The following is a 23,992-nucleotide window of genomic DNA, read 5'->3' as shown; positions in this document are numbered from 1 at the left end:
AGAGAGAGAGAAAGAGAGAGAAAGAGAGAGAGAGAGAGAGAGAGAGAGAGAGAGAAAATCCCAAGCAGGCTCCAAGCTGCTAGCATAGAGTTGGACGCGGGGCTTGATCCCACAAACTGTGAGATCATGACCTGAGCCAAAATGAAGAGTGGGGACGCTTAACCGACTGAGCCACCCAAGTGCCCCAATTAACATTTTCAAGCAACATTGTTCTAACCTTTCAAATATGCTTTCTTGGGTGAGTGTTAATGATGAGAGAAATTAACATAAGACTAACAAGCAGGAAAAACTGGAAAACTCTCATAAAAAACCTTATAATTGGAATGAATACAAAAATCTAATTTTAGTAGGAATGAGAACTCTAAAAAGGGCGTTGACACGTAATTTTTTGGCACGCTGGCTTTCGTAAAAGTCTAATTCTGGCTTATGGAAAGAGAATACCAATGTATGTTATCAGCATTTATTAGAAGATCGTAAATAAAGACTGAACATTAGAATCAGACGCTTTAATACTTGCTATGTTTTGGTTGTTATGTATGTTTCCTTGAGTTGAACGTATTTGTATTCTCTATGAAATACAGTCACAGGTTTTTGGAAAAACTCAGTTGACAATCGTTACGTTTTACAATTTGTGTCACGCATAAAAAAAGTTAAATGAGGAAACGTCATGATTACAGTGTTCACGGCAGCATTATTCACACGGCCACCGCCTGAGGCACAGACACACGGGGTCCACGCACACAGCACCACACAAGTCATCCGGGAAAGAGGGGACATGCCAGCCGCGTCAGTATGGCCGAACCCTGAAAAATCTACGTTAGGTGAGGGAGGCCAGTCCCAAAAGCCCGTATATTGTATGATTCCGTTTACACGAAGCGTACGGAATGGGCAGATTTGTGGAGGCTGGTGGCGCTCGAGGGCTCCGGGGAAGAGGCACGGGGAGGACTGATGACAGGGGCAGTTCCTTCCAGGGAACGAAGATGTTCCAAACTGGACTGTGTGGACGTGACAACCACGGACCTGCCCACTCTGGAAATCGCGCGTGTGGCACGTTAACTGGATCCCAAGAAGGCTGTGGAGATGCCATTTAATGAGGTTCACGTTCACAGCTGTTCTGGCTCCCCGACCCCGGGGGACACTGCACCCGTCGTGAGGCCGTGTCGCGGCCGAGGAGCCCCGGTCTTCTCCAACAGGGAGCGGACAGCGAGCACACCGGACTGACCTTCCTGCGGTCAGCAAACTGCCTTCTGCCCGGCAGCAGCCAAGCTCCATCATCCAAGGGGTACGGCCGCACAGACGTCCTTGAAAGACGGTCTGGAGCAAAGGGCAGTCAGTGTGAGGCCCACAGAGAACCGTCTCCCAAGGTGGGGCAGGGGGGCTGGGGGCAATGGAGAGACACCTGAGCAACCGATGGCTGGACGTTTCCCAAATCTGATTAATACCCTAGGAGCAATGCCAGTTAGAACGCAGTGCGAGGCCGCCCGGGGGGGGCTCCGTTTTTAAGCGTCCGACTCTCGATTACGGCTCAAGTCATGATCTCACGGTTCGTGAGTTCGAGCCCCGCGTCGGGCTCTGTGCTCACAGCGCGGAGTCTGCTTGGGATCCTTTCCCTCCCTCTCCGGCCCCTCCCTCTCCCTTGCTCGCATGTGCACGCACGCTCTCTCTCGAAAATAAAATAAATAAACATTTTTAAAACCAGAAAGTAATTTAAAGTCCACTCACCAAGGATTTTCTGAGGGACGTAAAGAAAACGTTTCGGTGACTCAATGAACAGGAAGCTCTGGAAAAGCTTCAGGCTTTGCAATATTGGCAAAAACAGAGACGAACTACTGTTTTGGAGCCACAGAACTTTCACGTCAGACCTTAAGAAAAGGACCTTTTGTATCAAAAGAGCATTTTCGTTCACTCACTGATCTCCAGCTGGCGCTGTATGCGTCCTTTGCTCCGCTCCCGAAACAGAGTCTGGGCCTCGTTGTACTCGGTCATGACCTCCACAAACTTCCGAGACAGTACTGAATGCTATTAACACGGAAACACGAAATTAATACACAACGTTCGCTTCTTCTGTAGCAAGTGAGGCACAGAAACCACAACGGTCACACCTGCCCTTCAACTGGACCCGAACGGGTGGCAGCCAGCTCTAGACGGAGTCCATCCCGGGACGTCACGCGCGTCACCCGGCTTGACTCTCCCAACAGCCCCCGGCTCACAGACGGGACACCTCCCGCTGAGCGGACGTGGCCTGGCACCCACACAGTCAGGCAGAAGCGAGCAGCCTGGACCCCGGTGTGGGCACCACAGACCCCTCACCCCCCAAGCCCGCAGGGTTCGGGGAATTCGGACAACGCGGGCCCGCAGCGTGGCATCTTTTCTTCATAATAAGGAGGTCACCCAAAGATACCACGACCTTTTACACAGAGATGCTGTACGGATTCATGTGACGTAAAGACAACCTATTCTGAATCTGAAAGGGAGACAAGAGGCCTGTGGTCACCAGGCCGACGACCAAACCTGAGTTCGTCGTATCCGGAGATCCACTGAGGTGCGGTCCCCACTCTCATCCTGATCAAAACTCTGCTCGATAGCTGGAAATGAACAGGAAAAGAGTCACCTTTTAAACTAAACAATGGATGTTTCTCAAGCCAAACCTCAAACTACTTTTCTTTCTTATCTTTTCGATTCCTCATAAATGTATGCATCTTGGCAACAATCATCCATTGTTGATAATCTCACAAAACAAAACCAGGTGTTAGATCTTAACATTTCAAAGAAAAAAGACAAAACAAAACGCCCGACTCTCATGGGGTTTGGAGAAGTCAACTATCAACCGACAGGAAAGAGAGAGGAACCTGGGTGACATCGGCTTTAAAGCCCTGAAGCGTAGCAAATTCTGATGCACGAATGCCCTGGTTTCTCCAACCAAGAGAAAACTTCCAGGGGAAGATGCAAAGAGAATTTGAGTTTTAAAAACTTGGGGCGCCTGGGTGGCTCAGTCGGTTGAGCGTCCGACTTCAGCTCAGGTCATGATCCCGTGGCTCGTGGGTTTGGGTCCCGTGTCGGGCTGTGTGCTGACAGCTCAGAGCCTGGAGCCTGCTTCGGATTCTGTGTCTCCCTCTCTCTCTGTCCCTCCCTTGCTTGTCTCTGTCTCTCTCTCTGTCTCTCAAAAATGAATAAATGTAAAAAAAAAAAATTTTAAAACTTGAAGTGACACGTCACCAATCACAGGGTAGGGTCCTTATTGGGAACCCAATTCAAACACACTGTGAAAAGAAATTCAAAGATCACTGGGGACACGTGCATTCCCATGGGGTATTTCGTGACCAATAACCACAATGATCTGACCTAGATATAATCACGGCACTGTGGTTGTACTTTTGGGCCAAAATCCTTCTGTTTTCGAGTACCCTGGAATCCACACTGATGAAACCACCGTCTGGACGGGCTTTGAGCCACCTGGCAGGTGGGAGCCCCTGAGCCCCTGCATGGCGCACAGATGAAGGGTGTGAACGGTGGCAGCTGGCGGTCACCCCCCCCCCAGCTCCCACCTGTCTGAAATGTCCCCAAAACAGTTTTTTCCCATCTGCAGAGATTTCCTGGATGTGAACGCTCTTTTGTAACAATTAAATACAATGTGTCTTTCCAACAGGCCCCTCCCAAAAACCACCTGTTAGAGCTGAACCTCCAGCTCCACAGAGGCTAAACCCCACGCACTTAGCGTTCAACAGAACCTAAACGTAAAGGATTGAAGAAGAACCCGTGATTCGTGATTCGTGGGAAGGACTGTTTGCCTTCTCACGTGTCTGCAATTTGGCCACAAGCGTCCTACAGACACGCCTCTTTAAGAGGTCAACCCTTTATCAGCAAATGCTTGACCTTGTTGAATATTCGTGCTTCGGTCCTCAATATGCCAATTAACAACCATTAGCTTGAGCCCCTGGTCCTCGGTCCTCCCAGCCGGCAGTTAAAGAATTCTCGACTCATGAATAATTTACAGACTTGCTGTTCCAAATACACACAAATAATTTAAAGTGCCCATCGTGTGGACTTTAGAAATGTGGAAGAACAGAAAGTGATAAAGGAAATAAAGACAAGCCACGTGCCGCCATGAAGGATCAAACGCAGCCAAAGCCTTAAACTCACACTTCAACTTGGCTCGGATTTTACTGGCAGTTTTCTTGATTTCTTTGTTCAGATCCTCAAGGTCTTCCTTTGTTTCTTAAAAAAAAAAAAAAAAAAAAAAAGTATCTGAGCTATAATATCCAACAGCAATAATGCCCAATAAACTTACAAATGGAACAACATCCTTGGCAAATACTCAAGTGTTTTTATTTCTTAAGAAAAAGTATCGATCTTGCCAGTGGTTCACCAAGACCAAGGGACCTCAGTGGTAGGGGGAGCTTGGTAGAAATGTGCATTCCTGGGCCCCGCCCCAGACCTCTGGGTGCCATTCTGCCACCAGCAATGGGACCTGACAAGCCCCCAGGTGACTGTTATGTGCACCTATATTTGGCTGGTTTGCAGCCATTAATTTGGTGGAATAGGTCACTGGATCCGTCGCTAACACCTAGACCTAAGAAAGAAAAGCAGAAATTAACCAAATTAACCAAATTAACCAAATCCCGTGCATCTGATTTCTCTTGTGCTCTCCTCTACCCAAGCAAGGCGAGCCCCTCAGGGGAGTGCTGGTGGCCACACTGTGTCCGGGCTGGCAGAGCGAGGGCCCAAGTCTACAGGCAAACGCACACGGGCCGGATGTATGCAGGGGTGTGGCCCCGCTGAGGACAGGGCACAGCTATGAGCTGGGGGGGGGGGGGGGGGGGCAGGGGGAGGACGGAGCTGCGGTGGGTCAGTGCAGGCAGAGCCCCGCTGGCACTCCCCGGGAGCACTCCCCTCACTGGATAAGAAAGCCCCTGGGCTGTTCCAGGAGGGGGAGACCCCAGGCTCCCTGCTCACAGGCAGGCAGGGGCCCAGGCATAAGTGAGAGACGAGAAAGGGGCATTGCCAGCCACAGCAGTGGGCCGCGAGGCTGTCCTTGGCAAAGGTGCCATTTCAAACCACTGAGAAATGACGTGGTGCTCTCAACACTCCTGCTGGGAACTGTCCGGAAAGCTGGACAAAACATGCGTTTAATCTGCTTAAAGACACCATAAAGCTACACGGGCAGGGAAGAAGACCCAGGAGAAGGACACCCAGGGAGGGAGCCAGCTGCTCCCCCAACCCCTGCCATCTGTCAGCAACGTTTACAAATCATCTTTTAAAAAAGAAAATACTGAGGCGCCTGGGTGGCTCAGTCGGTTGAGTGTCCGATCTTGGTTTCAGCTCAGGTCATGATCTCACGGCTTCCTTGTGGGTTCGAGCCCCGCCTTGGGCTCTGTGCTGACAGCATGGAGCCTGCTTGGGATTCTGTCTCTCCCTCTCTCTTTGCCCCTCCCCCACTTGCTTTGTCCCTGTCTCTCTCGCAATAAGTAAATAGACTTGTTTTTGTTTTGTTTTTAAAGATGAAGGGTGGTAATTTTTTTAATGTTTAATTTTGAAAGAGAGAGAGAGAGAGAGAGAGAGACAGAGCACCAGCAGGGGAGGGGAAGAGAGAGAAGGAGACACAGAATCCAAAGCAGTCTCCAGGCTCCGAGCTGTCAGCACAGAGCCCAACACGGGCCTGGAACCGATGAACTGCGAGATCATGACCCGAGCCCAAGTCAGACATCTAACTGAGCCACCCAGGTGCCCCAGTAAATGAACTTTAAAAAATAAGAAGAAAATACTCTCCTAGGATTGGAATTACTGCTACTAGCTTTTACGTACAAAGCCCAGGACTCCACCAAAAATAACCAGGCGAACAAAGAACAGCAGACGAGGTGCACAGACCCACAGGGCGCCTGTTAGTGGATCATCAGACACAGACTTTTGACATCATTATCCTCGAAGGGGTAAAACACAAAATTAAGAACTTTGTCAGAAAACCGGACGGTGCACAAAGGAACCAGGTGACGTTGCGGGACCAAAACTTCTCTCACCCAGAAATAACTCAACGGGCAAAGAGAGGTCCGCAGATGACTCAGAAACACAGCTTCCAAGTAAAACGAGGAGACGGTGTCTCCGGGAAATAGAGAGCGGAGGGCAGGAGATGCTGCGAGTACAGTGAAAAGGTTTAACTACACAGATTTCAAGTCTCCCAAAGAGAAAGGACAGGAAATCGGGCAGAGACGGTTCACGGAGAGAAAGTGGCTGAAGTGGCCAGAGGCGTGGGCTGAAAGATCCAAGAGGCCTTGGGGAAAGCAGGCAAACAGAAAGAAAACCACATCCAGAAACGTCAGCACAAAATTGCTCAAGCAAAGACCAAAACCCAAGTATCTTAAAAGCTACAATTCGACAGGTGACTTTAAAAAACACAAAAACAAAAAACAAACAAACAAAAAGGCACTGGAAAGATAACTTCAAGATCTTCAAGATGGTCAAAGAAAATTACTTCCCAACAGACTCCTACACTCAGGGAAAACATCCTCCAAGAACAAGATTACAGATGGAAAATTTCAGACAAATGCATATTCCGGACTAAAAGCAGTGATAGTGTTTTGGTTTTTTGTTTTTTTTTTTTAATTTGAGAGAGAGAGAAGGAGAGAGGGAGAGAGGGAGTGCACAAGCAGGGAAGAGGAGCAGGGGTGGGTGGGAGTGGGGAGAGGGGACAGGGAATCTCAAGCAGGCTCCACACTCATTGCAGAGCCCGAAGCAGGACTCGGTCCCAAAACCCTGGGATCACGACCTGAGCCAAAATCAAAAGTCAGACGCGTAACACACTGAGCCACCCAGGCGCCCCAACAGTGTTTGTTAGAAAGAAACAGTCTCAGATGGAAGGTGTGAGGCCCAGGGATAAACAAGGAGCAGCAGTGTGGGTGGATCCAAAACCCAAACCGTAGGTTAGTTGTACAAAACAAGGTAAGATACAAATAGTTCTATTACTTGTATCTATTATATACACGCGTCAATATATGCATCTAAGGAAAGATGGGGTTAAAGTTTCCTAAGGCCCATGTGTTACCGGAAGAAACAAAAGTACAGATTTACATTAGATCTTAAATCAAGAATATACACTATGGGGGCACCCGGATGGCTCAGTCGGTTAAGCGTCCGACCTAATTTCGGCTCAGGTCGTGATCTCAGGGTCCCTGAGACTGAGCCCTGCATCGGGCTCTGTGCTGACAGTTTGGAGCCTGATTGGATTCTCTGACTCTCTCTCTCCCTCTCTGCCCCTACCCCACTCAGACATGCTCTCTGACTCTCAAAATAAATAAACGGTAAAAAAAAAAAAAAAAAAAAAGAATACACTCTATCATCTAGAGGACGACCACAAAGCGACAGGACGTAGTTCATATAAACAGGCTCACGGTGGAGGGGATAAAATTCTTAAAAACCAATCCAAGAGAAAGCATGAAAAGAGAGAGAAGGTATCAAAGAAGCAAGAATGTCCGCCCCAATGTCACATCACGAATTCTGGCAAACAGACTAAAAGCACTTAGAGACAAAAAACGATCAAACTGGAAAAAAGGCAAAGCCCGGCCACGTTTTGTTTTACGGATAAGAGCCCAGAGAGAGCTGTCAGCTACTAGGGCGTAGGAGACCGACGGGAAAGCGGTGTGATAGGTCCACCACGCACACCGATCAGGGACACCGGGGGGGGGGGGGGGGGGGGGGGGGGCTGTGAGCTCAGGCAGGGTGGACGGGAGCGCAGAGCCTGTCCGTGGGGACGAAGGCCCAACGCGCCTCGACGCTTCACGGTTCTGACGGCATCCGTGCCCGTGTCCTCCGCGCGTGAGTCTGGACTGGGCCCCGGAAGGAGGGGACAGGGGGCTATAAAGGGTGTCCCCGGACAGTCCCTGAGATGGGAAGCAGGGACTGCACGTCGGATCCCGGTGCGTTATCAACGTCGACTTTTCTGCCTTAGATGGTTATGGTGTCAGCACACAGAACATATCCCGCGGAGACACACACAGGAGCACGGCTCTGACACGAGTCGGCAGAACTGACGACAACACACACACCACACGTGTCACACGTGTCGGCAAACACCGCGTGTGCTCATCCAGGCACGGAAAGCACACGCATGGCCACACGCCCGGAGATGCGGACGACGGGCGAATCTAGGGGAAGGGATCGGGGGTGTTCTCTGTACTGTCCTGGCAACTTTCCCACGGCCTTGAAGATTTTCTCGCTAAAAAACCCGAAAAGCATGTTGAACAGCACCTGTCCTCCATCCAGCAGCTGCAGGCCCAGGAACGGGGCGCCCGTCTGCAGTCTGGCACCACCTGCCCAGGGCACTGGTGGCCACCGTGCCCAGGCACCGCTCGGCCCAGAAGCTGGGGGGCTGGGCCGCAGCGGCTGGGGGGGGCGGAAGGGGGGGTACCCTGCCCAGGACAAAGGGCTGGGAGGCCGGCAGCCCCCTGCCACCTGCCTCACCCTGGGCTCCTCACCGCAGGGCCCCGTCGCGCAGGAGAAGGGTGACTACGTTTCTCTGTTCAAAGTTCGACCACGAAAGCACTTGCACGTGGTTTCCCACGTCTTGGTTCACACGTTGTCACGAAACGTACAAAAGAAAGAAGCAATGTTTTACTTAGGGCCCAAAAGGGACTACTGTGAGCACTGAGAGTTCCGCATTTACTGCAACGGCAGCTTGATCTGCTACTTCTTGGCAGCAAAAGTTTTTCAGAGGTAAATCACTCAAGAGGAAAAAAATACGCGAACATTTATCCAAATTCAGTTCTCCCAAAAATTAAATAAGAGGTTAACAGGCGTCACATAAAAATTTCTGTGGGCCTCACGCCGGTCAGAGTGGCTAAAATGAACAACTCAGGAAACAACGGATGCTGGTGAGGATGTGGAGAAACGGGAAACTTCTTGCACTGCTGGTGGGAATGCAAACTGGTGCAGCCGCTCTGGAAAACAGTGTGGAGGTTCCTCAAAGAATTAAAAATAGACCGACCCTATGACCCACGATAGCACTGCTAGAAATTTACCCCAGGGATACAGGAGTACTGATGCATAGGGGCACTTGTACCCCAATGTTTATAGCAGCACTTTCAACAGTAGCCAAACTATAGAAAGAGCCTAAATGTCCATCAACTGATGAATGGATAAAGAAGTTGTGGTTTATATACACAACGGAATACTACACGGCAATAAGAATGAAATATGGCCTTTTGTAGCGACGTGGATGGAACTGGAGGGTATTATGCTAAGTGAAATAAGTCAGCCAGAGAAAGACAGATGCCATACGTTTTCACGCATATGTGGATCTTGAGAAACTGAACAGAAGACCATGGGGGAGGGGAAGGGGAAAAAAAACAGACACAGAGAGGAAAGGAGGCAAACCATAAGAGACTCTTGGATGCTGAGAACAAACTGAGAGTGGATGGGGGAATGGGGGAGAGGGGAAAGCGGGTGATGGGCACTGAGGAGAGCACCTGTTGGGATGAGCACTGGGTGTTGTATGTAAGTCAATTTGACAATAAATTATATCCATTCAACAAAAGAATAAAATACAGTAATTACACAAAAAATTGCTGTGGGCAAACAGACTAAGCAAAGTTGACACAGGTTTCCTTATTGCAGGACTGCTCAGGGCCTTTATTACTCAGAGTACACTGTAACTTCTCTAGAGGGATTATGGCACAATGAGGCTCCCAAAGCACTTAGTGACATAGGCCAGCCGATGAGATTCGTGCCCCACAACACACTTTGGGGAACATTCTTCTAAATCGTAAGATAAGGCATCTACAGAGGGTCAGAGCATCGTTTTATAAGACATGCAAAATCTTAAAATTAAAAACGTGGGTTTCTTTTTTTCAATTTAAGATTTTTATTTTTTCAACGTAAGGCTACATCGAGTAATCTAACAAAAAGTTGCTCTCGACTCTCCTCTTTACTTGAGAGTAAGAGCGCCCCCTCACCACTTACACTCAAGCCCACACCGGAGGTCACCGAAAGAAGTCAACCACAGAAAGCACAAGGGGGGGGGGGGGAACATGTCATTATTCACAGAGGACACGACTGGGTGCGGAGAGAGTCCAGCGCGATCTGCACAGAAATTAACAGCGTTAGTAAGTAATCAGGCAGGACAATGGGCACCAGGTCAACACGTGGAAACGAACAGAAAATAAAATCTGCAGCAGACGCTGCTTACGCGAACACCGAGACCCAAAGCACCTGGTAATGAATACAGTGCAGGATGCGCGAGGCGTCTGCAGCAAGCCCTGCAGACCACGACCCAGAGAAACTGGTCTAAAGGGAAGATCTAGGGGCGCCTGGGTGGCGCAGCCGGTTAAGCGTCCGACTTCAGCCAGGTCACGATCTCGCGAGGTCTCGCGTGATCTCGCGTGAGTTCGAGCCCCGCGTCGGGCTCTGGGCTGATGGCTCGGAGCCTGGAGCCTGTTTCCGATTCTGTGTCTCCCTCTCTCTCTGCCCCTCCCCCGTTCATGCTCTGTCTCTCTCTGTCCCAAAAATAAATAAACGTTGAAAAAAAAAAAAAATTTTTTTTAAAAAAATAAATAAAAAAAAAAATAAATGGAAGATCTAAATGGTGGAGGGACTGACCGTTTTCATGGCTTGAAGGGTTCCTACTGTAAAGACACCATTTCTGAAATCCCCACGTGACAGGTGGACTCCAATCTGCAGTCTCTGGCTCGTCCAGAGCCATCTCACCCCTAAAGTTTCCAAAATTTATCTCTCCAGGTCGAGGCAACACTCCCTTACGACGACCAAGGCCCCGACTTTGGGCTAATCTAAAACCGTTTCTCACATGCTGTCCTCAGCAGACACCCGGGACAGCATATGGCGTGCAAAAGCCTTTCCTCTTCAAGCCACCTGTAAACCTGCCCTAACAAATGTTGTTTTTCTAATCAATCTCTTTTTTTTTTTTTTTAACGTTTTATTTAGTTTTGAGACAGAGACAGACAGAGCATGAGCAGGGGAGGGGCACAGAGAGAAAGAGACACAGAATCCGAAGCAGGCTCCAGGCTCCGAGCTGTCAGCACAGAGCCCGACGTGGGGCTCGAACTGCCGGACCGTGAGATCATGACCTGAGCCGAAGTCGGACGCTTAACCGACTGAGCCACCCAGGAGCCCCCTAATCAATCTCTTGTTAACTTTCGTCTCAACACAAAATCCCGTCACTCCTGTTTAACTAGGGATGCACAAAGTCCGCATCTGAGGTCCCATCACTGATACGGCCCCGCAGCTCGGCAAAGCCCCTCCTGCGTATTCTTCTGGACGGGACACGGTGGTGGTCGTACGAAGTCACCACTGCGTCAGGACGGGGTGTGGCCTGCTCGGTTCCAGGGTGTTTACGAGCTCCCGGCCTGACCTCCGGCAGGTGCCGCCAGGGCCCAGGCCCGTTTCAAAGGCAGCAAGAAAGAGGCACAGAGACAGACACACAGACAGACGCACTTCTTTTCAAAGCCAGCAACTTACTTCCTTCTGGGTTTGGTGCAGAAAGAATGATGCTGTGGTTTTTCTTTACCTCTTCAACATATTGAGCTATTTTAGCTATGCTGGTCCTGATCTCCTCAACCTAGGACAGACAGAAAGTCATCATTATTGCGCACATCCGAATCTGCTGCCACCTGCCGTTCCCGAAAAGGAAAGGACAAAGGAGGGAAGTGAATGAGTAATCACCACATAAAGAAATAACAGCCTCTTACCATTCTCACACTGGGAATTACTCACTTTGAAGACAAAGAAACACGTACCGTGTGAAGGTCCACACCGCCGTGGCTGAGGCGGTGTCAATCAACCCTCAGCAACAAAACCCATCAGGTTGTACAAACCTTTACCGTCAAGACCCACGTGTTGCCGCAGATGACGTCGCCGGGAAGCACGCGGCCGCCTGCAGCTCTCTGTGCAGTCAGCCGGGAACAGGGCAGGGCGCCTGGGGGCTCAGGCGGTTCAGAGACCGACTTCAGCTCAGGTCACGGTCTCACGGTTCATGAGTTTCAGCCCCGCGTCGGGCTCTGTGCTGAGAGCTCAGAGCCTGGAGCCTGCTTCGGAGTCTGTGTCTCCCTCTGTCTCTGCCCCTCCCCTGCTCACGCTCTCTCTCTCAAAAATAAACATTAAAAATCTTCAAAAAAAAAAAAAAAGGGCATGCCAGCAGTCATACCCACGTGGGGAGGTGTTGACCGTAGACAAGGCCAAGCCTTCATAGTCATTGTTTTTACCCAATGATCTACACTATTGAACACTTGTTTCAAACTGTAATGTACTCGTCAGCAAGGTTCATCCAAACAGATCCCTGTATCTGAATTATCAGACTGGGCACACAACTTAAGTGCTGACTGATCCTTCCTAAAACAGTCATTACAAAATCCTTCCACGTCGTGGTAGATGTCCACATCCTAGTCCGGTGAGTGCTCCCCTATAGGGCAAGAGGACTTCGCAGATGGGGCTGAGTCCTGACACGGGAAAACTACCCTGGTTACCTGAGTTGCTCTGAAGTAATCACAAGTGTCCTTACAAAAAGGGGACGAGAGGGTTAGATTTAGAAGCCGGGGGTGAGAAAACGGAAGCGGAGGCTGGAGCCATGTGCCTTCAGCGCCAGTCTCTGGAAAGGCCAGGGAATGGCTGCTTCCGTGGCGCGTCCACAAGGAGCCAGCCCTGCCGGCACACGGGTGTGAGCGCTGCACACTCACTTCAGACTCCTGACGTCTGGACCGGGAGAGAGCGCAAGCGTGTCGGTCAAGCTGCTGGGGCGGTGGCGATTTGTGAGAGCGGCGGTCGGAGACTAACTCCACGCACGTACTCGCGAGGGGAGGAGGGGAAAAGACAAATATCTTAGGATCACCATGAACATGGTCTTGACCGCCTGGACTCCTTGAAAGGGTCTTGGCCCCCGGGACCCCAGTCCGAACTCTGAAGCACACTTTGAAAATGCACATGCCGGAGGGGCGTGGAACACAGAATCCCGCCTTCCCCGAAGGGCGAAGTGCTACTCCGTCGGGCCGGGGGCTACCCCCACCGACGTAAGTCCTGTAGGACCGTGCATACTTCTCACGCTCACAGCTTAAGTTTACTGACCGTGTGAAAATGACACACCAACTAAAAACCGATTCCTTTACACGTTTGCTATTTCAACACCAGCACGGACACTCTGGCCTCGGTGCACGGGCTCCTGTCTCAGCCGAAGCAAACGCACCAGGGCACAACCGTCACCCAAGGCCAAGGCACCGCCTGCAGACCTGTGGAGTCTGCGTTCACACCCCTGGTGCCGCGTGGCCTCGGGCCCGACGTGACGGGGACTGTCACTCCCACACGGTGCAGGTGCTGGCGGGCAGTGTGGTGCTGACAGCTGCCACTGACACCACACGGGGTCTCTTTCTGTCCCTTACAAGTCATCTTTGCCAGGGGGACCTTTCCTGGCCACCCGAAGAGCACTCTCCAATAGTCCTTTACTAAATACTGGCCACGTGCAAAAGTCTATCTTTTACAGCATTCTACGTGATATTTAAGATACAAAGGCCATTTTCAAAAAACCAGTTTGTATTAACAACATCACCTGTTGTCTAAGAAATCCTTCCACGAGACTTAACTGTAAATACGACGACTCTGTAGCCAGTGAAAACTTGAACTTCGGTTGAACCCCAATGCTGCCAAGCCTCCCAGCGGGAGTCCCGTTCCCACGCCTCTAGGGCACCTACAGCCGACACGGACCCATGTGGTGACCAGAAACATGGGGAGTGGCATTCAATGACCTGCTGTACACAATTCTTCCACCGGAGGTGACAACATCATTTAATGCCAGGTGGGTCTTTACAATAAATACATTTTTACAAAGAATGGAATTCTGGAAGAGTTAAGCATCCAGATAAAGGGGGTAAAAATAGAAAAATAATTTCACAAAGTGGGTAGGTAAGCTCCAGACAATTAAAAACAGTCTCATTTCCAAAGTGAAACAAGGAAATTCAGTATCTTAACTTCTTTGGGCCTTAAAGTAAGTCCCTGTATCAAATAACTTAATTTCATGTTTTTCCACTAGATAAAATTAGGAACTAACATAACAAATACATAAACCCAGTGACTAGGCTTATACTAGATATTCAGTGAATTCTGAAAACTGATAACTTTTAATATGTTTTTATTAACATATTACTTTTTTTTCAAATCTGCACACTGATAGGCCAGTTTAGACTGTCCCTGGATTTAAGAGTCCATTGAAACTTGGGGCGCCCGGGTGGCTCAGTCGGTTTGACCATCCGACTTCGGCTCAGGTCATGATCTCACAGTTCGTGACTTCGAGCCCCCCGTCGGGCTCTGTACTGACACCTCAGAGTCTGGATCCTGCTTCGGATTCTGTGTCTCCCTTTCTCTCTGCCCCTCCCCTGCTCACGCCCTGTCTCTGTCTCTCAAAAATAAACATAAACAATTTTAAGAGTCCACTGAAACTATTAGACTAGATTCAGTGTAACCAAAATAAACCCTGCAAATGAAGTTTTCATCATTCAAAAAAGATAACACGCACGTTTCTTCATGTTTAACGAGGTCAAATTATTTGTTCTGTGACTCAGTTTCAAAAATTTGGATTCACGCAAAATTTGGTCAACTATCACTTAGGTTTAAGCCTTTACGCACAGGATACCCCAACAGCAGCAGCCCTGGGGTGCTAAGAGGGAGGGGGAAGGCCTGGCGGCCAGCCTGGGACAGGGGACGCGGTACAAGGTCAGATCCAAGGGACGTGGCTCCAGGGTGGGCACCTCAGGGAAACGCCAGGCTGATGGGTGACAGAGTGGCTTTCCCACAGTGATACACCTGCTTACGTCTAAGACTTGCCAGCAGAGGAATTTAAGATTCGTTCAGTGGTTTTAGAAAAGACACAGTATGAGCTCTTTGATGCCCGAGGTCACCGTGTGGGGACCCTGTGGAGGAAAAGGACGAGGAGTGTCGTCGCGTGCGTGCTGGGCACTCCTGACCCGGCGCCATCGGCAGAGGGCACCACCGCCACCACGACTCCCTCTGGAAAGGATCGGGTGGCCCTTCGCTTGGAGACCACTGCTCCCAGGGTGAGAACCTGAGGGTGGCAGGGTCTGGGAGGAGCCTGTCCCGGGAGGCGCGCTCTCTACCCACCACATCAGCATCACGTCAGGAGAGGAAGCCCCGGCCAGGCGCCACCCAGCCCTGGGACGCCAAGCTCCTCCTGGGAGGGGACCGGGGTCAAACCAGCACACTGCCCCGTCCCCTCCCCAAGTGCACTTCCCGGAACAATGGCTCCACGCCACCAAGTATTTTAAGGGCACTAAAAATTCTAGAGAACTTGAATGTAATTCACACGGCAACTCTTCGTTATATTACTTTTAGTATTATTTCAAATAAGACAAACACTCGGGTATGTTAACTGTGTTTGGAGACAGTCTGGCTGGGCTTCCTTCAGTGGCTCTTACCTGATGGAAGAAATCATCCATGAAATGGTCCTTTTCAACGACAACACTTGTGTCCCCATCATCATTCTTTCTGCACTAAAACGGAAGATATAAAAAGGAGAATTCAGACCTCAGAAACGTCCACGTGGGCACAAACGGTGAACTGAGAGAGAGGAGCATGAACCGTAACAGGCCGGCACTGTCCGCGACAACTGTCCACGACGACGTCGCTTGTCCACGGAAGAGACCACGGCAGGGGGAGGGGCGGGGGCCCCAGAGGTGGCGCGGCTGCTTCCTGGAAACAATGGCCGGACTTCTCAGAAGTCAGCAACGCGGACCCGTTCGTTGGCCCATGTAAGCCAACATGACACAGCAAGTTTTATCTCCGAGCAGCAAAGCCCTTACACTGCATATTTTCTACGAAGATTAAGAACACGGACACTGCCGGTTAACTTTTCTAAAGCACGTACCTTTCAAGCACCTTGCACTCGTCTTAGCTGGCATCCCCCGTGTTCCTCTGAGCCACTCCCAGGGGCACCCACGAATAATAATCGCTTTTAATGAGGAAACCCTTAGCACAGAAGACCCGGGAAGTGACACGGAGGAGAGAGGCGGCTGTCCTGACCGCCGGGAGGAGCCACAGCGATGCTGTACTGGTAGTCAGGTTCTGGACGTTTAAATCCCATCAAAGAACATTCCAGGGCACTTCTCAAACAGAATCTCCAGAAGCCTGGGTCTCTGACTCAGGTCAGAGTAGGGCATTCTAGAACATGCTAGAACACTCCAGAACGCTGAACGCTGTTACATTCTGACACATTCCAGTGCGTGAAGAACCATTTTCCAGGGAGGGAGGCAAGACACGTGGTGCCAGTGGGAGCCCGAGCCACAGCAGGGCTGTGGGAAGCAGCACGCGGAGGGGAGGGCGCTCACCGGGCGGCGCCCTGCAGACAGGCGTGGGCTCACTCAACCCTGACTCCCAGCTGGGGCCCCCAGCCGTGTCCCGCGTGGGACACAGCCACCACCCTGCTCTCACACGACACCAGTTGTTGAGAAAGACGCCCGGGGTGACCGCGCTGAGAGTGTTGTGTTTGTGCCGCGTTAACAGGACAAGAACTACAGATTGAACTGTGTCCCCAGAAACACAGACGTCGAAGGCCCGGCCCCAGGGCCTCAGCACGTGAACCATATTGGGAACAGGGGTCCGCGTGGGGTAATTAGTTGCCACGAGGTCATGCTGCAACAGGGTGGGCCCTTCACCCCACGTGACTCGTGTCCGTGTGAGGAAAAACGACAGCCACCCAGGGGAGACGGCCGTGTGACGAGGGTGTGCCCGAGGACGAGCAGCCCCACCAGCAGCTGCGAGGGCAAGGGGGAGCCCCCGGGTGCCCAGGGAGCACGGCCGCCACGCCTCCACCTATCTCCTGTGGCCCCCAGAGCAGGGAGCAGCCAGCTCTAACCAACCGTGCTCAGCGAGCAACTCGACTCCCCGTTAGTGTCAGCAGGACTATTCCGGCCTGCTCACCGGCAGGCCCTGAGCCTGCGACCCGTGACCTGAGGGCCTTGGTGTCATAGGGGCGCATAAACCCACAAAGGCTTCAGAATCCCAGCCGGTCTCGGTTGTGAGCAAAGCTGCACTTCCAGCGGCCATCAGCCGGCAAGCCGCCGAAAGAACGTTCGGGGAGCCACAGACAGCTCTCACTCCTCCGGGCCCCTCCCCTCCTGAGGAAGAGGCAGGCTGCCAGCAGGACGGAGGGCAGGTGCACCGGGGACTGCGGGAGGCACCCACGGCCCGCGTCAGCACGTCACGTCACACACCGGAGCACAGACCGCGTGGCTCAGGGACTCGGGCCCGAGTCCTCAGAAGCCACAGGGCCGCTCTGCGGATCCGGGTCTGTCTGACTCCACAGAGCTGGCCACCGACAATCCCACCGTGCTGACCCTTTACCTCCAGCTTGCAGCACCCGGGCAACGGACCCGTCCCACCAGGAAGGGGTCAAGGCACTGAGGGCAGAGGCACTGCCCCGTCGATTTGATTCCAGACACCCTTGCTCTTAAAAATTCACCATCCTGGGGGCCTGGGGGGCTCGTTCGGTTCAGCGTCTGACTCTGGGTCTCAGCTCAGGTCACGATCTCACGGTTCGTGGGATGCAGCCCATGTCGGGCTCTGCACTGAGTGTGGAGCCTGCTTGGGGTTCTCTCTCTCTCTCTCTCTCTCTCTCTCTCTCTCTCCCCCTCTGCCCCTCCCCCGCTCTCAAAATAAAATGAGTAAGTTAAAAACAAATCTCACTATCCACCCCTCAGAGGAGGGGGGCTTCCCTCCCGGCCGCCACGCCAGACAAAGCCCGGCCACCAGGCTCTCTTCCCGACTCCCTGCGACAGCCTCACCCCTTGCCTTTGAGAAAGTGTATTCCATACCCCACTCCTCTGGACTTGGCCCTGTGTCTCTCTACTCCCTGGTGACTATTTGTCTCATTGTCTTGCCTTCTCAGCTGTGGGGTCTCAAAAGGGACCGGCTGTCTTGTCCGGCTCGAGGCCAGGAACATCAGCGCGAAATAGCATCACCTAAGTAGCTGGCCTGCGAGGACCGTCATGAACTTGATTTAGGAGTTGCAGCTGGCTGTTCCACCCGTGGCGCTGAGTACAGGGGGATGCGAAACACCTCTACCTGCCCCCACGTCACTCTCACAGGGCTGCTCACATCTCACTGCTCTGAGAGTAATTCTAGACTAGATTCTGCTTTGCTTTTTGTTATGGAAAACCGCAAACACACACAAAAGCAGAAGGAAACCTACCGTGAGCCCTCGATGTACCCATCACACGGTTCGGCGGCCATCCACCCGCAGCCTGTCTTGCTTCACCTGTGCGCCTCCCCCCTCCCCACCCGAGGTACTTGGTCATCCCGAGGCGAATCCCTCGCAGAAGATGCCGCCGTGTGTTCCATTCTGCAGAAAACTCGAGGGAACTTTCACCTCCCACGGGGGAGAGACACCGCTATGCACCTCGGCGCTCAGGGAGAGGCTTCCAGCCTGACGCCCGAGGAATGCGCATCTCACTGCCGCCTGTCCACACTGTGCGCCGAGCACACCCCACGCGGCAGTGCGCGGGCCACCGCGAGGCACCCCGCGCACCTGCGTGCTCTTCATTCCCGGCCACCCCTGCGGGCGGGGGACCCCTGTCTCCACCTGCAGCCCTCGAGGGAGCCAGAGGACCAGGAACGCGTTCTCTGTCCTCTTCCTTTAGCCTCGTTTTTAACCCTTTACTTCTATTTCTAACTTCTAACCGGAGTTCTCAAAACGCGCGATAAGAGGAAACAGGCTCCCTAATGCTGTCTTAGCGTTTCCATTCGTAAAAAAGAACAAAGAAAGTGACAACCGAAACACTGCTGTTTCATTTAAGCAGCATCACGGCCCCGTCTGCACGCGCCCGTGTTCATCCGTCCAGTTGGGCGGTGAACGGACCACGTACGAGCCGCCGTGTGGCAAAGCCTTTACCGGAGGCAGTAGGAGTCTTCTCCGATATGACGGGCTCGACTTCCAAAGTGTCAAATTGCAAGACAAACATTCAAATACCAACATTTCCGTTCCCGTTACATTTCAAAAGAAGTCTCCTTAAATGCAGGGTTACATTAAAAATAAAATTCTCCCTCTGTGACAACTATCGTCAGGAGCAGAGAGCAAGGAGCTTCCACGTCTGGGGACCGTTTAACAGCCGTGAATAACTTGTCACGGGAACGCTCACTGTTGAGACTTCGGCGGAAGCTGGGTTATCACAAATCGGGAGAATCCAAACTCTGATGAAACGCTGGCTTCTTTCACCACACACACAGATCGAAAGTGAGGGCAGACAAATTACATTTTCTTCAAATATCTACAGCACTTGTCCCTTGGCTGCTAGAATACATTAACTTCTTTCTCAAACTTCAATCCCTTGAGTCAAAGAAAAGAACCTGTGATTACGGGTAAAAGCCGTCTGTTGGCCGGTTTGTAATTCTGGAGCTGAGCGTAACAGGCCTTTCTCACACTCATGCTATCAGACTTCAACGCCCTGTGGTAGAACATCACATTGCTTCACGGTTTTCCCTTTTTGCTACATACTTGTCTCCACTATTAACATCATACAAATACCTCGGACAGGTACTTAGACTTTACAGAGACAGAACTGTACCGTGCAGATGCTTCTGCTATCTGACCCTTTTCCTCGCATGCCATGTTCAAGGGTCTCCCCTTATCTGGGACGCTCCCGCACCGCCAACCAAACCAGCCCCCCGTCCGCCCTTCGCACCAGCCCTTCCCCACCGGGGAGGTCACCCGCCCGTGCGACCCCGCTGGTGGCTCCGGCTCATTCCAGTCTCAGCTCACACACCGTCCCCTGGTCGCCCATCCTCAGGAGCCCACCCACGGGCCTCTCACCCAGAGCAGGGGTGTCCTCGGCTGACCCCTGTCCACCCTCCACCTGAGTTTCCGGGGCACGAGGACACTGTCTGTCCGCTCAGGGCTCGCACGCCAGGCTGTGACAGTGGGGTCAGCTGAGCAACTGAAGAAAAGGGGCAGGAGCCCGAGGGGGAGGGCGGAGGGAGCACACACGGAAGGACAGAGAGGACACCAGAAGCACAGGGGCACATGACAAAGCAGGCGTGACCCGGGTGCAGGCGTGAGCTGCCTGCTGATCCCTGGCTCCGCTCCTCAGGGGGTCCCGAGGCACATTCTGCCCTCTGGTTCTGAGGCACCGCCCTTCTTTATAATAACCATCCCTCTCTCCGGGCGCCCGAGTGGCTCAGTCTGTTACATGTCCGACTTCGGCTCAGGTCATGATCTCACGGGTCGTGGGTTCGAGCCCTGCGTCGGGCTCTGTGCTGACAGCTCGGAGCCGGGAGCCTGCTTCAGAGTCTGAGTCTCCGTCTCTCTCTCAAAATAAACATTTAAAAAAATAGATAGCTGTCCTTCTCTTCTCTGCTGTAGCTAATGGATTTGTGGCCCCAGCAACAGAAAGAGCCTCAGGACCACAGGTTCCATGGTCACCTACATATTCCTCACCCTGGGATCTTCCCAACACCTGGCAGGTGCCCGGAGGTAACTACTGAGGCACCAGAGTGCACAAGCCCTGCCCCGGAAAGGGTGACGCCTGCGAGGAAACAGGACCCACTGGTGCTCAGAGACGGAAGACGGCCACCTCTGGGGACACAAGAGGGGAGAGGACAGGAAGACTTCCCAGGGGTGATGCCTGCACTGAGACCAAATGAAGGTGTGAGGCAGGCCAAGAAGGGGGATCCGGGCGGGCAGCAGGTGCAAAGGCCACCATGGGAACCACAGGCGGCCCCTGATGACGGGACTAAGGCAGCCTGTGGGATGTGCACACTGAAGAGGAAACCCATTTTTATGTACTGGTTTTTCAGGAACTGGTTCTCTTAGCTTTTCTCTTCCCTAAATTCACAACAGACTGGAAGTTACAAGCAAGAAGTATTAATCTGGGGGGCTCCTGTGTGGCTCAGTGGGTTAAGTGTTCAACTTTGGCTCAGGTCATGATCTCATGGTTCCTGGGTTCGAACCCATGTCAGGCTCTGTGCTGACAGCTCAGAGCCTGCTTGGGGTTCTCGGTCTCTCTCTCTCTGCCCCTCCCAGTTCATGTGACCTCTCTCTTTCTCAAAAATAAACATTTAAAAAAAAAAAAAACTGACAGGATTGATCTTGGCTCAAGTCACGATCTCGTGAACCGTGAAATCGAGCCCCCGTGGGACCCTATGCCGGTGGCGTGGAGCCTGCTTGGAACTCTCTCCCCCTTTCTCTGTCCCTCCCCCACTCTCATGCGTGCTCTCTCGCTCTCTCTCAAAATAAACATCTGAAACAAAGGCAGCAAGACTGAAAAAAACATAAAAGTTTAAACTATAAACATACACATCTAGGAAATTATGCCATAAAATTCTTATCATTTTAAGTGAAGTATTTAGGGAAAAAAATGCCTTATATTATAAATGGGAATTTGAACCTTTACTATACAATGCTTTGGACATGTGCAGTCTGAGCTGTCACAAAATAACTTTTAGGGGCGCCCAGGGGGCTTGAGCATCTGACTTCAGCTCAGGTCATGATCTCGCAGTTTGTGAGTTTGAGCCTCGTGTCGGGCTCCGTGCTGACAGCTCAGAGCCTGGGGCCTGCTTGGGATTCTGTGTCTCCTGTCTCTGCCCTCTCCTGCTCATGCTTTGTCAATCTCTCTCTCTCAAAAATAAACAAACATTAAAAATAAATAAACAAAGGACTTTTAAAATATCTAGGTTGTTTTTCCTGCCTTTTAAAAACCTGTATTTGCCTCTCTCTCCCTCTGTCTCCAAAAAATAAAATAAAATAAAATAAATTAAATTAAATTAAATTAAATTAAATATAAAATAAATTTAAGAAAGGAGCACCTGGGTGGCTCAGTTGGTTGGGCACCTGACTCCTGATTTCAGCTCAGGTCATGATCCCAGGGTCACAGGATCAAGCCCCACAGTGGGCTCCACGCTGGAGCCTACTTAAGACCCTCTCTCTCTCTCTCTCTCTCTCTCTCTGCCCCTCTCCCACTCACATGTGCACTTGCTCTCAAAGTAAAAATTGCACCTGCAATTCATCTCTCTGAATCCAGGGATTAAAAATACTAATTTTCTCATCTCTCAGGTCTACTAATGAATGCACACAACTGCCATGTGTTTATTTTCCTTTAAACAATGCCCACAGTTGAAATCACAGTTTCTCTATTCTTAACTATAATACACCCATTTGCATACACACAAACTTTTTTTTTTATTTAATTTTTTTTTTAACATTTATTTTTGAGACAGAGAGAGACAGAGCATGAACGGGGGAGGGGCAGAGAGAGAGGGAGACACAGAATCTGAAGCAGGCTCCAGGCTCTGAGCCATCAGCCCAGAGCCTGACGCAGGGCTCGAACTCACGGACCGCGAGATCGTGACCTGAGCTGAAGTCGGACACCAAACCGACTGAGCCACCCAGGCGCCCCACACACAAACTTTTTTTTAAAAAGGCAATCAAAACGCATTTGGAGTTACTGTCCCCTAGAACAGAAATTCCATTTTCATTTACTTACATCCTAAAATGTGTTTCACCCTGCTGGCTCCCTCCCCTCCCCTCCCCTCCCCTCCCCCTGGCTATTTGCTCCACACAGGCACCCAAGTCATTTTAGTGCCTCTAATGCATCTAGCACACCTCCTCCTCGGGACCTCGCAGGGGCGTGTCTGTTGGATTGGTGGTTCTGCTTTTGGTAAATCAGCAACTCTTTCCGGATTTAGAGTCTAGGAGATCTTGGGTAAGTCACTTAAACTTCCTGCACCCAAATGAACTGGCTGCTCAAAAAGAGAATCACTAGTTAGAAGGAGCTACATCTGTATTTGGCAAATTGAACTGGACACACTCCTTTTTAGGTCTTTTCCAAATGGTTATCAGTGGTAATCTTCTTCTTGGGAAGAAGCACCAACAGCTAAAAAGGGAAACTTTTTGGAGGTATAACAACTATTTTGCCAGGTTGGACACTGTTGATGAGATATTTTAACTACCCAATTAAAGCTCACCTAGGAAAAGAACACCAGCTGGTTAGAAACATGGTTATGAACATTCAACTACTCCAAGAACCACTTGGAAAGAATACATTTCCTTAAGGAAAGGAAAAGTTTAACTTTTATTTCTGACAATTTCCAGAGGAGTTTTTTAACTATGAAAAGTTACACGTGTGTCAAACTCAGTTTCAAATTAATATTTTTTACTCCACATAGTAGTTTGCTTTTTATAACTATCTGAAAACATTAAAAAAAAAAAAAACTAATAAATATGAACAGCACTCACAATTACATGGCAGTTGTCCCACCTCTGCCAGTGTCACACACGGGAGATAATTTTATGTTTCACAACCATGTCTATGAGTAAGCAAGAGAGAGATTATCATCCCCATCTTAAGAATGAGAAAATTGAGGTTTTGACAGTTTCAAAAATAATTTGCCCAAGATCAGACAACTCCAGAAGTAGAAACTTCCAGTAATGTGTTCTACAATTGCTCAGTGTCTTTATCTAGAGCAGGACGGTGTTGGACTAGAGAAGGCCACTTCTAGCTCTGAAATTCTAGATCCCGACAGGTCACGTGCTGCAGGAGGAGGCCCTACAGGATACATAAGGCTAGAGTGGTAAATAACCTCCTGATTTATTTTTTGCTAATCAGGCCCAGAAAAGCTACATATATATTCTACGGACAGACCTTTCTTAGCTACCCCCCAGTATTACATACACTTGGAGACCTTCCACCAACAGTTACAGTTCTCCCGTTCGGATACACTCAGCAATTCTTTACAAATACAGGAGCTCCTCCTGGCACAGAAAGGCATTCTGCAGGCCGAGAGACCGGGAACTTGCTACGTTTAACAGATGTTCATCTGCAAACTGCGGAGGTCAAAACATCTGACCGTTAAGAAGAAAAAAATCACTACGAAAAACCATTCTTGCAAGGAGAGTAAAACATAAGGTGATGGTTCCAAGGGAGGGTAATTCATTGCCTTTTTGAACCCGGCTTCGCCATGTGATCCACGGAACACAGATAACCATTTCCGTGACGATTCCTTC

The 23,992-nt window shown here is 50.8% G+C and overlaps 1 protein-coding gene across 4 annotated transcripts in view; it reads right to left on the bottom strand.

The window, feature by feature from the left end:
- Positions 1-23,992, bottom strand: part of STX2 (syntaxin 2) — a 35,335-nt gene that overhangs the window by 9,911 nt on the left and 1,432 nt on the right. For 2 of the 4 annotated variants that reach the window (XM_086681410.1, XM_086681411.1), the window contains exons 2-6: positions 15,417-15,491; positions 11,461-11,560; positions 4,141-4,215; positions 2,512-2,585; positions 1,911-2,019 (exon numbers count right to left, since the gene is read on the bottom strand). In XM_086681410.1, coding sequence (XP_086537536.1) covers positions 1,911-2,019; positions 2,512-2,585; positions 4,141-4,215; positions 11,461-11,560; positions 15,417-15,491 — 433 coding nt within the window. Of the gene's footprint in view, positions 1-1,910; positions 2,020-2,511; positions 2,586-4,140; positions 4,216-11,460; positions 11,561-15,416; positions 15,492-15,579; positions 15,698-15,865; positions 16,176-23,992 lie in introns of those variants that run through there. The other 2 variants (XM_086681412.1, XM_086681413.1) reach the window with 2 other exon arrangements.

This window comes from Puma concolor, chromosome D3 (assembly GCF_028749965.1).
Source record: "Puma concolor isolate L17-30 chromosome D3, mPumCon1.1.hap2, whole genome shotgun sequence".
Classification (NCBI taxonomy): domain Eukaryota; kingdom Metazoa; phylum Chordata; class Mammalia; order Carnivora; family Felidae; genus Puma; species Puma concolor.
Note: the sequence above shows the minus strand (reverse complement) of the source record. Positions and strands in the feature narration are given on the sequence as shown.